The sequence below is a fragment of the Ammodytes marinus genome, assembly GCF_949987685.1.
Source record: "Ammodytes marinus genome assembly, chromosome: 10".
In the NCBI taxonomy this organism is placed as follows: Eukaryota; Metazoa; Chordata; class Actinopteri; order Uranoscopiformes; family Ammodytidae; genus Ammodytes; species Ammodytes marinus.
In genome coordinates, this window is record NC_137214.1 from 22,690,692 (window position 1) to 22,704,678 (window position 13,987).

Genomic DNA, 13,987 nt, shown 5'->3' on the forward strand with positions numbered 1-13,987 from the left:
ACTCTTAAAAAGAGCAAAATGGTATTGAGTCATCCTCCCAAGTGCTTCAGAAGCATTGCCCAGTGACTGACCTTACAAAACAAAAAACCTGAATCTATGCATTATTTTGTTTGTTTATTCTTCAAAAAGGCACATGATTACATGTATCAAAGCCACTAGATGCAATATTTACATTTGTCCCAATAAGACAGCATTACTCAGAGTCTGGATAAAAACTTGAAAAAATAAATGCAGTTATTGTTAATTTTCGGTGCAGTGTAGAAATGTTTGTCTACTGTGTTTGAGGTAATCAAGCCTGGTAATGGTTCCATTTTTTAACCACTACAGGGAAAATGTCCCTCCAATGCAATCCCTTTGCAATACCGGTATCAGTGCACAAGTACCGCAGTGACTCTGGGTTCCTGGGTTTACAAAATCTGCAACACCAAATGCAAATGTAAATGCAAACATTATGATACCATGATATTTTTTTTTGCCCATACCTTATATACATAATTCTGCTACTATATGGTTAGTAGTATTTGAGCAACTCATATTTTTTTTTACAAAAATAACACACATTTTGTTGTACCTTAAGGGTCTGTGAAAAGATGGTAAATGGATCTTGAGGTAAAAAAAAATCGGTAACACCACTCCAAATACTAAGAATAGTACTCCTGCACTCAACAACAACATACTTGAGCCTTTGTCACAGTAGCCCAGAGGGATTGGTAATAAAGGTACTGTACTTACTCAATAGGAGTTATTAGTTATAACAATTACCTACTCTGTTGCTGTGATGGCTGCACTTTGGGAAATAGTTGAATTTCCAGCACTTATACATTTTAATGTTATTTAACCACAAAAGAGAAATCTGGACACAAATCAAGGACTGTCCCCTTAAAACCTGGATTTTTTCTTTCAGGTTTAGATTTCACTGTGCAGGTTAAAACATTTTATATTTCAGGTTAAAATTAATCATATTGATCAAAATGTATTATAGCCCAAATTCACAAAAACACATTCTTCAAAAGGCTGTACAACAACAACAACAACAACAACAACAGTTCTGAGATGAATGAACCTGAACCATTCAATCAGTTGAGGTGACTCTTTGATGGTATTACAAACCTATCCATGTAGATCTTCTGTTTGACACACTAGATGAGTTCATTTGTGTGTATGTAAGTGTTGTGGTGTGTGTGTGTGTGTGTGTTTGTGTGGCGCTTTGTTTGTCTCTGTGAGCATTCTGACAGCACTCTTTGCTGCTTTTCTTGTTGCTGTTTTTCACGTGCTGAGCATGACATCGTATGCTTCATTAGTATTGTCCACAGGGGTGACCTTTGCAGTGGGTCCCCCGTGGCACTGTCCTTGCCTGTTCTCCTGCAGGGGCCACATTTCCTGCCAGGTGAGCGACGGATGATGGGCTGAGTTACCGTTGAGCAGAGACCTCCTCTGCCTGTAGTTAGCCCACACCTGCAGTATGGTCTCTTTGAAAGGCCGCGTGGTCAGCGTGTATAGGATTGGGTTCAGGGCGCTGTTGATGGGAAGAATAAATATGACCACCCAGGAGGTGATGGAGCCTGCATAGAAAAGAAGACATTGAGACATAAGTAAAATAATAATAATGGTATCCTATATAGCCTGTGTTTAAAGATGATTAAATTCAAGATGGTTCGGGAGTTGGGAGAATACTTTTATCCAAGCAATTGCTGGATTTAATTAAAAAATCCTTTTCACAAGGAACCAAATTAGTGGAGCTACAGCTCACCAGATTATGCATCTAATGGATTCTTCACACCACTTAATGGTCATTAGGGTATACAGTGAAAACTAAAAACACTAAGAAGACTGAAGCACTTTACACACTCTTACTACTTGGTACACCTGCCATACTACTTGGTAATCGAATAACATAGAGGAATTGTAATAATTAAACTAGTCTCTAATGAGCCCTTATCTCCCTGTAGCTTTGGAAAGGCTTTGAATCTGCTTATTTCACAGGGTTTGAATCTGCTTATTTCACAGGAGCTGGGCAGCTGTAGTCACAGCAGTTACAATTGATACCAAAAAGAAGAAAAATAAAATATCAGGACTTATCAAAACATCCACAAAAACTGCCCGTATAGTCCACTCCTCTTTTATATTAGCATTTTTCTTCAGCTATACAGTAGTTTCCCATATGATACATTTCTATGGCCATTATGTTCCGACCTTGGTTGCCATTGAATGGCTGTGACTTGAACTACTGCTGCAGATCCTGCACAAAAGAGAGGGCTGTAAACTGTTCAGATGGTTATTGCACTTCTACTGTACCGGGAATCTCCACCTGCAGCAGTGACAGGATCTTGAGGATGAAAATGGGGATCCAGCAAAGGGAGTCGGTGATGACGATAGAGAAGAACCTTTTGGCGATGGTGACCTCTTTCCTGATGTGGTTGCTGTATTTGGTGGTCTGAGTCCCTGTTCTCTGGATGTTATAAAACATGCTTGCATAGGATAGGACAATGATGAGGAATGCCACCAAGTTCAGACCTGCAGAGAGAGAGATGTGATTAGTTTGTGGATTTCCATATGACTACAAAAGCTCATATTTGCACCGTTTATATTTTTAACAGAGAGTAAGGGCGCCCTCACACAAGGCCATCCATACTGTGCCCAAGTACCTCTGCCTCCTTAAGTCTAGTTCGTTTGACCAGTGTGAGTGATCCGTTCCATACTCAAGCACGGTACACTTCCTTTGCCCTGGCACGGTTGGAAGAGGTGTGCTTTGGTATGGTACGGCACGGATGCTAATGTACAAGCCCAAGCCGGCATATGAGACTGTTACTATCGACCAGGTACGTCCATGCACTCATTTGACATTTTAAAAACATGTTGGCAAGAAGCAATCTGGCCCGGATCTTTTGAAGCAGTGTGAGTGCAGGCCGGGTCTGGCCTGTACTCACACTGCACTCTGGCTTAAGCACAGCACGGATCAACTGGGCCAAGTGTGAGTGCGCCCTAAGTGAATAGAGAAAGAAACAAGTGAACACAACAACAACAACAAAAAACTCAAAGGACTATCATAATAACAAATCTTCACCCAGGAAAATGACGATGGAGTAAACGTGAGCCCAAAGTGTCTCCGGCTGCTCGGAGTGCAGTGGGAAGCAAACTCCATTGGTCCCGTAGAAGTTGCGAAAAAGCCCCTTACAGGCCAGGGGCAGGAAGGCAACGGTAAATCCAAACACCCAAATTCCGAGGAGGATGGTGACAGTTCGTCGCCAGCCCGGCGTCAGGTACTGGAAGGGGTAGACGATGCAGATGTATTTCTCCAGAGTGAGGTAAGTGAGGAGGAGGACGGACACCTCGGTGGACAGCATGGCCAAAGAGCCTATGACCTGACACTGGCTGCTGTCCATCCAGGCCTGAGCGTGCCGGTTGTACTCGCCGCGGAACTTTAGATCATACGCGCCGATCATGAAAAGGTACACGCCCATCAGCCCATCTGCACCTGCAATGAAGGAGAGCTGTGAGTCACAACACATTTGAAAAAAATGTAAGGTGTTAAAGGAGAAGTAAGTGATATGGTCCTTTTAGCTAACTCCCTGTCAGTGACTGAAGTTAGCAGTCCCCTTCCTTGTCCCTACGTCACCACCACATGAACGTGCAGCCGTCTTCGTCGGATAGTGCTGCGATGAAGAGCAGCGAGGCATCGTTCACGGGCACAGAGACCCTCCCCTTTATAGCGCTACGTCACCTGACTGGATAAAAACGAGCGGGATACTCCAAATTGTACCTAGCAATTACTGCAAAGCTTAATGACTGGGGGACCTGAGTGATTTAACACTTAGATTAACAAAAACATATCACTTACTTTTCCTTTAAACTACTTTATAAGTCAATAGCTAGATTGAAATGTGTCTTTTTTCGAATATCCCCTCTCAAGACACCACACTTCAGAGGGGGTCCTCCGAACCAGCGACATGGTTACTGGTAAGTGCACATGATTACTGCCTGGTCCTAAATTATCCGTTCATTCTCTACTATCCTTTGATGGCCTGACCTTTAATGTACGGCCAATTATGTGTCTTTGAAAGAGTACTGGACCAGGCAGTAATCATGTGCACTTACATATGCAAAATGTGGATTTACGTACATACTGTATGCACAAGCACAAGGAACAGTACAGTATAGTGGTTTATATTGTACATGATGAACATGAAGTAGCCCTAACCCAAACTGTACAGTAACGTTTCTGCTTCCATGCAGACTGTGGGCTTTTTATCTACAGTTCTGGCCCAAAGCTCTTTGAGTAAAAGTTTTCCCCGCAAAAGGCTTAAAAAACTAAACAAAAAGATAAATACTTCTAAAAAAAGTATTTGTTACTATGGAAGAGGAAGCCCTTGGCCTTCAACAAACTCTCCCTATCTAAATGCGATCACATACCAAAGCAGGAGATACGGTTGCTTATTAAAACACAGAATAAGGCGTTTCCTCTATGATTATCTTTATATGTGTTACATTACATTCATGTTAGCTAGTTTCCCTGTATATAAGCAAAATCTTAATATGGATACTGTACATTTACAAGTTATTATAAGATATTTTATTATCTTGGTAGATGAGTCAGTGAAAGTGCTGTTATACAACCAGCCACTTTGCTACGAGTCATTCCAGTGATGTTATTTATGTGGATGCTGTTACTCAGGTGACAGATATCCCATAGGTTTTATTATTTTTATATTAAGTCTTATTCACAAGGTTTATGAAATCAGTGTTTGGAGCTCAGTGGGAACTAATTTCCTGTTAAGTCCAGAGGCCTGATAGCTTCAAAAGCAGGAAGCTTAAGTATTCTGCAGGATTTGTCATTTCCACTTTTTTAAGTTGTATCTGGTATAATTCCAAAGACTATTACCACGTCCTTAAACATAATGAAACATTATAAATGTATAACTGTAGGCAAACTGTAAACTTGTATAAATTGTAAGTAGTGTACAACAGTGAAAATTATAGTCCAGACATACTAATAAGGTATCATCCATAATTGAAATGCAGTGTGACTTACAGCAAAGGGAGATAATGCACATGGCATGGAGCTTGTTCTCTGATCGGATGTAAGAGCGCATGCAGATGACAAAGATGTTGCCGATGCAGGTGGTGGCAGACACCACCCAGACAAAAACCCTCAGCACGATGTTGGCCAGCAGGTCCTCCAAAGACGAGATGCCGTCAGTGTTGGGTTTGCAGCTGCGCACGTGAGGAGCGTAACCGCAGTACTGGAATTTCTTGAAGTAGCTGTGAGAACAAAACAGGAATTGACTCTATTTATCTTTACTACTGGAAAGTAAAAGCAGTAAAATGATTTGAAAAGAAGTTGACAGAGTTTGATTTTTTCATTTGGGTAGCATCATTTGCGGGCCTTTGGAAGTAGATAACTAAATGTTGCATTGAAGGAGTTGATGCTTTTCTCTTTCAATACTCTTTTACGTATATTATTTTCAGGTGTCTTAAGAACTAGTCTAACAAACCGTTTTAACAGTGATCCTTCACCCAAAGACAAAAAACCCAACTCATTCCCACTTACCTGTAGCGGAAGCCAACCCCCCTTGAACTAGCTGAAGTTTAGAATAGAAGGTTTACACCATTGTAATATAGCATGTTAGCATGCTAACATTAGCTAATTATGAAAAAATAAAATAAACAGCTAAGTCTGAAGGTAATGTCATTTGTTTTACATGTTATCTATTTGGTCATAAACCAGAGTAGTGGAGAAGTTAGAACGTTAACCTGATGATGGTGCTGGATGAAAAGTCGTGATCACTCAATTCCATGCAATTTATCTTGAGGGGATCATATACTGTATGTCTGAGGCTCATGTTATGGCATATTTGCAAGGATGTTTAAACAAAACTACAAATGCCAATCTCATAATGGCGCATGATGAGAAGTCAGGAGATCACCAAGGTCAGTTCTTCTCATTCTCCAGGAACAATGAATGATTATAAAAAAACTCATGTCGATCCAGCCAAAAGCTGAATAGATATTTCTATCTGGCCCAAAGTGGTGGACCAACTCTTCATCAGACTGAAATTTCCATCCCTACAGCTAGCAACGTATTTCCAGAAACATTTCCCCGGTTACTCTGGTAAATCCATGCACCTAACAGTGATCGGTGAAGGACATACGTAGGCTTACAACTAGCAACTATCAAAGAAATTGTACCCATGACCTGTATTTACCCACAGCAACAAACTATTTATGTCTTACAGTTCCGTACATTTTGTACCTTACTGTAATTTGAAAGAAATTCCCCTGAAGAAAAGTGCCTTGAACAGCTTTTGTGATTGAGTGCAAGGCTGAAAGGTTATTCATTTTCTCTCACATTGAATCTTTTCATACCTACATGAGTGCATCTCGAACTGCTGTTCCCACAGAGAAGACGGATTAGACTAATCCCTGACTTCCTCATCTTCCTCACACAGACAGAAGTCTCCCAATTGGAAGAGAAGCCTAAAGGTCTATATGGTCTACATGACAGTCCACATAGAGCATGACAATGGAGTACTTACATGTGAGTCAAGTATTTGAGAGGTTCAAACATCCTCCGTTGTATGTTTTCAATTTCTATCCCTTCTATGCTCCTGGGGGATACAAAGACACATTGACATGTGTGAGTCAGAAGGCATAGGGAAAGTAAACACTACATTGGTTCAGAAGGTCTAGCAGCATATACTTACAGGGACTTCAGTTTATGCAACTTGTCAAAGTGGTCAACTTGAAGCTCCACAATGGGATTGTATGATATATTGCTAGAAGATAAAAATGAGAAACCCAGGAGAGAAGATGAATACTTGGTACTGAATTCCATTTACTAAATAGTTCAATGCTTTAGGATAAACCATTGTTAAGCAACTTCCAATGCTACGGTTCCTTAAAAAATAGATGTGACACTTCTCAGCCATGCTATGTGGATGATACTGTTAAAGGATATTAACGTACACATAAATGACAAATGTTACATATCAAGCTTGATGCATAACTCAATTGATTGTATTTTGTGTTTACTAATTGCATTGAAATTATATCTGCAATACTCTTACTGTTGACTCTATTGTGTAAGATCAACCCTATTATATATTCATGGTATATGTTTGGATACTGAACTGTAAAGCCCAGTGTATTTGAGTAAACATTACTCACAGTTGGAGCAAATCCCCCAGTAAGACAAAGAGATTCGGAGGTATGGCCACAAGTCTGTTGTTGGATAGATCCCTGCGGGTTGAGACAAATCCACATCAGTCCCCAACAATAACACAACAACAAACCAATAATGATGTACGGCTCTTTGCAGCTGACAAAATCATATATACAAAAATCCACCATCTGTAAATCATGCAATGCACAGGGAGCTATATCATCTGTATCTTATGTAGACTTAAAGGTCACATACAGGTCCTTCTCATATAATTAGCATATTTTGATAAAGTTCAATATTTTCTGTAATGAACTGATAAACATTAGACTTTCATATATTTTAGATGCATTACACACAACTGAAGTAGTTCAAGCCTTTTATTGTTTTAATATTGATGATTTTGGCAAAAAAGTAAAGAAAAAACAAAAATCCCTATCTCAAAAAATTTGCATATTTCATCCGACCAATAAAAGAAAAGTGTTTTTAATACAAAAAAGTCAACCTTCAAATAATTATGTTCAGTTATGCACTCAATACTTGGTCGGGAATCCTTTCGCAGAAATGACTGCTTCAATGCGGCGTGGCTTGGAGGCAATCAGCCTGTGGCACTGCTGAGGTGTTATGGAGGCCCAGGATGTTTCGATAGCGGCCTTAAGCTCATCCACAGTGTTGGGTCTGGTGTCTCTCAACTTCCTCTTCACAATATCCCACAGATTCTCTATGGGGTTCAGGTCAGGAGAGTTGGCAGGCCAATTGAGCACAGTAATACCATGGTCAGTAAACCATTTACCAGTGGTTTTGGCACTGTGAGCAGGTGCCAGGGGCCTCATTTATAACGGTGTGCGTAGAAACCTTCCCAAAACATTGTGTTCGCACAAAGCCAAGAATGTGCTGCGCAAAAAAAAAGTTGAGATTTATAAAACTGTGCTGCGCACAGTTGCACGCAATCTTCCCTTTATAATTAATTGTGCGCGGACGATCTCCGCCCGGTGTCATCCCACTACACCTCCCAGTTTCATCCCACAATCTACCATACATGGCGAATGCTAAATAGCTCCTGAATATGATGACGCACTTAATAAGCACAGCATTTTGACTGACATGAGGAAAAAAGGGAGGTAACCGGCCACAAAGAAAGCGACTGGGAAGGAAGAAAGCCCGTGCCATGCGTCGCTGTAACTGCCTCAAAAACACAAACACGCGCGCGCTGATCACATATCATGATTGGCACAGTCGTTATAGTCTTTGTTAAGATGTTTTGCCCAACTTTGTACTGTATGAAATATCACGTATTAGCGAAACTGTAGGACTAGCCTATAAGTAGGACTATATAAAATGTGTTGTGAGAAGTGAAATAATGCATTAGCCTATAGTATATTCCAAAGCATTGTTTCCCTTCCATAGATCAACACATTTCCAACAACGTCAGATTATAGGCTAGTTTAAACTTCGAGGGTTAGTTGTTATGGGAAAGAGATGCATAAAATAATTTGCTAAATTCATAACATGATTTTATCTAACGAAATATATAGTTTTAATTAATATGGTTGGCCTTAACTTTGTACAAAACTACTTTTTACACACAGCCTAAAATATAGACTATTTGCTCTCCCGCTGGCCACTCAGGGACACACCTCCCGACGTATATGATATTATTATAGAGTAGAACTATAAGATTCAATTTCAAAATATAATCAAAATATGTATAGACCTACTTGATAAGTAAATCAACCTACATCATTACTGCATGCCATAGACAACACTAGCCTATATTCGCAACAATAGGTACGCACATAATTGATGAAATATATTGGGTGCCAAGGATATGTGTTTTTCCGATGACAGAGCTTTATTTCGTGGTGTTGCCATTGAGTGTCGCTGATTCCCCGAGTCAGCAAAACCTTGCGTGAGCTCTACGCATGGTCAAAAGTTTGCGTGGGAATACGCACACTTCTACGCAAAGAATTCTTTTATAAATACCACCGTTTTGCCACCGCACATTTGACCGCACATTTCTGCCGTCTACGCAAGGTTTTTGTGCGTAGAAAGCTTTATAAATGAGGCCCCAGGTCTTGTTGAAAAATGAAATCTTCATCTCCATAAAGCTTTTCAGCAGATGGAAGCATGAAGTGCTCCTAAATCTCCTGATAGCTAGCTGCATTGACCCTGCCTTTGATAAAACACAGTGGACCAACACCAGCAGCTGACATGGCACCCCAGACCATCACTGACTGTGGGTACTTGACACTGGACTTCAGGCATTTTGGCATTTCCATCTCCCCAGTCTTCCTCCAGACTCTGGCACCTTGATTTCCGAAAGACATGCAAAATTTGCTTTCATCCGAAAAAAGTACTTTGGACCACTGAGCAACAGTCCAGTGCTGCTTCTCTGTAGCCCAGGTCAGGCGCTTCTGCCGCTGTTTCTGGTTCAAAAGTGGCTTGACCTGGGGAATGCGGCACCTGTAGCCCATTTCCTGCACACGCCTGTGCACGGTGGCTCTGGATGTTTCTACTCCAGACTCAGTCCACTGCTTCCGCAGGTCCCCCAAGGTCTGGAATCGGCCCTTCTCCACAATCCTCCTCAGGGTCCGGTCACCTCTTCTGGTTGTGCAGCGTTTTCTGCCACACTTTTTCCTTCCCACAGACTTCCCACTGAGGTGCCTTGATACAGCACTCTGGGAACAGCCTATTCGCTCAGAAATTTCTTTCTGTGTCTTACCCTCTTGCTTGAGGGTGTCAATGATGGCCTTCTGGACAGCAGTCAGGTCGGCAGTCTTACCCATGATTGCGGTTTTGAGTAATGAACCAGGCTGGGAGTTTTAAAAAGCCTCAGGAATCTTTTGCAGGTGTTTAGAGTTAATTAGTTGATTCAGATGATTAGGTTAAGAGCTTGTTTAGAGTGGTGTCATGTCCAAACTACCCTTAATATTTATCACAGTGTGATTGCTGAATCACCTCTTTTCAGCCTCTGTCTGAAACGCTCAGTTTTAGAGCATGTATCTTTAAGCCCCGCCTTATAAAAAGCACAGTCTGCCCTCATTGGCCCTGAATCTAACTGCGGGTATCTGGGAGTGTGCTTATCACAGGTTGATGAACTGCTAAATTAGGATTGTATAATTTATTTATTTATTGGTTTAGTTCAGGGACATTGCACACTAATCAACATTCAAAATGTAAGTGAGCCAGAGTTAGCCTAAGAGGCTAGTTTTAATGAGGGCCAGTGGCTTCTTCCTTTAAGACATCATAAGGGGAGAAACATCTGAATGGGGTTTTTAAAGACAGGTTTTCAGAAAGGTGGATTATGCAACAGAATCATTCATGACAGTATAATAAAGGTTGCATGACAGTCAATGTCAAAATGTTCTGCATATGACATCAATAAGATGTTTTGTCTTAGCTTATGTCAGGTTGTCATTACAAAGACATGGACAAGTTATTTTGTCTTAGCTTATGTCAGGTTGTCATAACAAAGATATCTCAGACAATGTCAATGTTGCATTAAACGTGACATAATTGACCGAATGACACTTTATGACAACAGTCATAACCATTCATAGTGTTCATGACAGGGGTCATGACAGTGTAATGACAGTCTTATGACAGTCTTATGAATACACCTTCAAATAAAGTGTTACCAAAGTTTTTAACGGCTACAAAAGTATTAGTAGACCCTCTAGACAATCCATTAAAGCAGTGCACAAAAAACAAGAAACACACTGAATAGGGTGGTGTAACAAAATACACTTACAGTTCTCCAAGCTTTTGAAGGACTGAGAATGCCTGTTCATGTATGTGGTGGATCCTGTTGCTCTGTAACACCCTGGTGAAAGGTAATGAATATGAAAGCAGAATCATATCATCACTAGAATGTTGACCTTTGATCATTAAATGAATCACTGCTCAGCCATACTGATGCTGATTTGAAAGTCAAAGGATATTAAGGAAAAAGTCCAATTTAAAAATGCAAACCCTTTGCTCTGGATTAGATTATGTAAATGCATACTTACAGAACTGTCAACATACTGCATGAGTTTAATGATACGTTTCCAATGGTTTCAATAACATTTCCTTCCAAGTCCCTGCAAGAACATGTTTTAAAAATGTACACACACACACACACACACACACACACACACACACACACACACACACACACACACACACACACACACACACACACACACACACACACACACACACACACACAGAATACATTCATTAAAGGACATGTCACTTTTTTTGACAAGGCCAGCTGTTCATTTCCTAACATCCTACTTACAGCCAGTTCAATTTTGGCATTTCCCGACAGATGTCATCCAGCTTTGTCAAAGAGTTGTTCATCAAGACCCTGTCAATCAGTGAGACACAATGGGACAAATTGCAGTGCATTTCTTCCATCAATATTATGTCAAAGGAGGACAAATTCAATTAGAACAACAAAGGCTCCTTATACCACACATTGTGATGATTTGAGAGGACATACAGTATAGCAAATATATATAGCATTAAATACAATCCAAAACTCACAGTAAAACAATGGAGTTCAATCCGGAAAAGGTCATGGAGGATATCTGATGGATGATGTTATTTTCTAAGATCCTACAAAAAAACAATACAGGATATAGCTTCAGCCTCAGTTGCAGAATATTGTTTCAAAGAGAACGTCATCAATAACTATGTGGGATGTATTGTTAAACAAGATAACAAGGCAAGAGAGAAAATCTGCTTAATGATTACAAATGATATAGAAGAAATGGATTTTGTTTGCCAATGGCAAATACATTTTTATAGTTAAATATACACTCACCGGCCACTTTATACACCTGTTCAATTGCTTATAAAAACAAATGGTTAATCTTCCAATCACATGGCCGCAACTCAATGCATTGAGGCATGTAGTGGTCAAAACAACATGCTGAAGTTAAAACTGAGCATCAGAATGGGGAAGAAAGAGGATTAAAGCGACTTTTAACGTGGCAATGTTCAGGGTGCACGGCAGGATGAATCCATGCTTTCACGTTGTTTACGCCAAATTCTGACCCTACCATCTGAACTTCGCAACTAAAATCAATACTCATCAGACCAGGCAAGACTTTTCCAGTCTTTTATTGTCCATTTTTGGTGAGCCTGTGGCCCTGTGCGAATTGGAGCCATCAACATTGCCATGTTCAAAGTCACTTAAACCCCCTTTCTTCCCCATTCAGATGCTTGGTTTTAACTTCAATAAGTTGTCCTGTCCAGGTCTACATATCTAAATGCATTGAGTTGCTGCCATGTGATTGGCTGATAAGTTGTGTTAACAAGAAAATTAACCACTGCACCTAAGAAAGTGGCCAGTGAGTGTGTATCCCAATGTCCTATGCTTGCAGCACTTTATATTTGTTTGCTTCGATCAGAGGAGAACAGACATACAACCACTCCAGCCTGTGCAGATCCTGGAAGACCCCTGGCATCAATATGGATATCTTGTTATAGCTCAGATACCTGGCAGGGAAAAAACAGTTTGAAAGGTTACATTAGGGAGAATGAACCGTGAAACTAATGGGAAAACTCGCTTCCTGTTGCTTTTATTGCATAACAAATAACTATACAGTAGTATTCAAAATATAATTTTTCCAAATATGTACAGCCATATGTTATTTGAAAACAAAGGGCTTGAACCTGCTGCTATAACAGCCGACACTCTTCTGGTTTAAGGCTTCCAAATCAGCCACAGAAGCATTAATAGTCATGCACAGATGTAAGGCATTACAACAAGGCTCTCAGAGAAACAGAATAGCAATAAGGATTGTATTATTTCCATCCATCCATCCATCCTACCACTGCGTAACGTTAGGAAGAGGTTGGTGTTCAGCAGCAAGTTGCATGCCATGTGGCATTTGGAGTCATATAAGTCCATGTGGGCTGAGCACTTGTACGTGCATAACGATACACACACACAATAACGGACAAATTAACTCAATGACAATTAGGGCTGCAACTAACGATTATTTTGATAATCGATTAATCTGTCGATTATTTTCTCGATGAATCGATTATTAATCGATTAGTGTTTTGGTCCGTAAAATGTCAGAAAATGATGAAAAATGTTGATACATTTTCCAAAGCCCATGTTGTCGTCCTCAAATGTATTGTTATGTCAAAAACACACAGATATTTCAGTTTACTGTCATAATAGGATTAAAGAAACCAGAAAATATTCACATTTGAGAAGTTGAAATCAGAGAATTTGGACAATTTTTATTACAAACTTACTCTAAACGATTAATCGATTATCAAAATAGTTGCCGATTATTTTAGTAATCGATTAATAATCGATTCTTCGATTAATCGTTGCAGTTCTAATGACAATAGTGAGAGGGGTCTGTCTAACCCGGTCATGTAGCATGAATACGATTGGATGTAACAATTCAGTTGAGTAATGCTGCTGTGAACAAACCAGTGATAAGGACAACAGAAGTCCAGTCTAGCAGTTTGCTTTATTACTGAATGATATGTTTCACAAAATCAACAAACTTACAGCCTTGTTAGATTGTACAGCCCTCTGAATGCGTCAGGACTCACATCTCGTATGCTGTTGTGCTGGAGATATCTATCCAAAAAAAAATAAAAAAAGCAAACAAGTTTGTGAATTGTTTGAATTCCAATTCCCTTGTGTTTTGTATATAACATTGTTAGAGGGAACAGGAAGGACAGGGCAGGGAGAGGGAAATAAATGCAGCCAAAGTAAACAAAACCCAGGCCGCTGTGGCAACGACTTGGCGTAATCATGCACACTCTGAATGTGCCCATGCAGGTGAGATTCTGGGGTACATTGAAATTAGTATT

General features: G+C 40.2%; 1 protein-coding gene across 1 annotated transcript in view; it reads right to left on the minus strand.

The window, feature by feature from the left end:
- Positions 1-1,266: 1,266 nt before the first annotated feature.
- The window catches only part of rxfp1 (relaxin family peptide receptor 1), a gene marked incomplete at both ends in the record, with an annotated part of 43,340 nt that continues 30,619 nt past the window's right edge, over positions 1,267-13,987 (minus strand). Inside the window, 13 exons of the mRNA XM_080036086.1 lie at positions 1,267-1,562; positions 2,296-2,514; positions 3,065-3,475; positions 5,030-5,259; positions 6,534-6,605; positions 6,702-6,773; positions 7,165-7,236; positions 10,908-10,979; positions 11,167-11,238; positions 11,439-11,507; positions 11,687-11,758; positions 12,572-12,643; positions 13,680-13,751. Of these exons, the coding sequence (XP_079892212.1) occupies positions 1,267-1,562; positions 2,296-2,514; positions 3,065-3,475; positions 5,030-5,259; positions 6,534-6,605; positions 6,702-6,773; positions 7,165-7,236; positions 10,908-10,979; positions 11,167-11,238; positions 11,439-11,507; positions 11,687-11,758; positions 12,572-12,643; positions 13,680-13,751 (1,801 nt within the window). The remainder of the gene's footprint in view (positions 1,563-2,295; positions 2,515-3,064; positions 3,476-5,029; positions 5,260-6,533; positions 6,606-6,701; positions 6,774-7,164; positions 7,237-10,907; positions 10,980-11,166; positions 11,239-11,438; positions 11,508-11,686; positions 11,759-12,571; positions 12,644-13,679; positions 13,752-13,987) is intronic.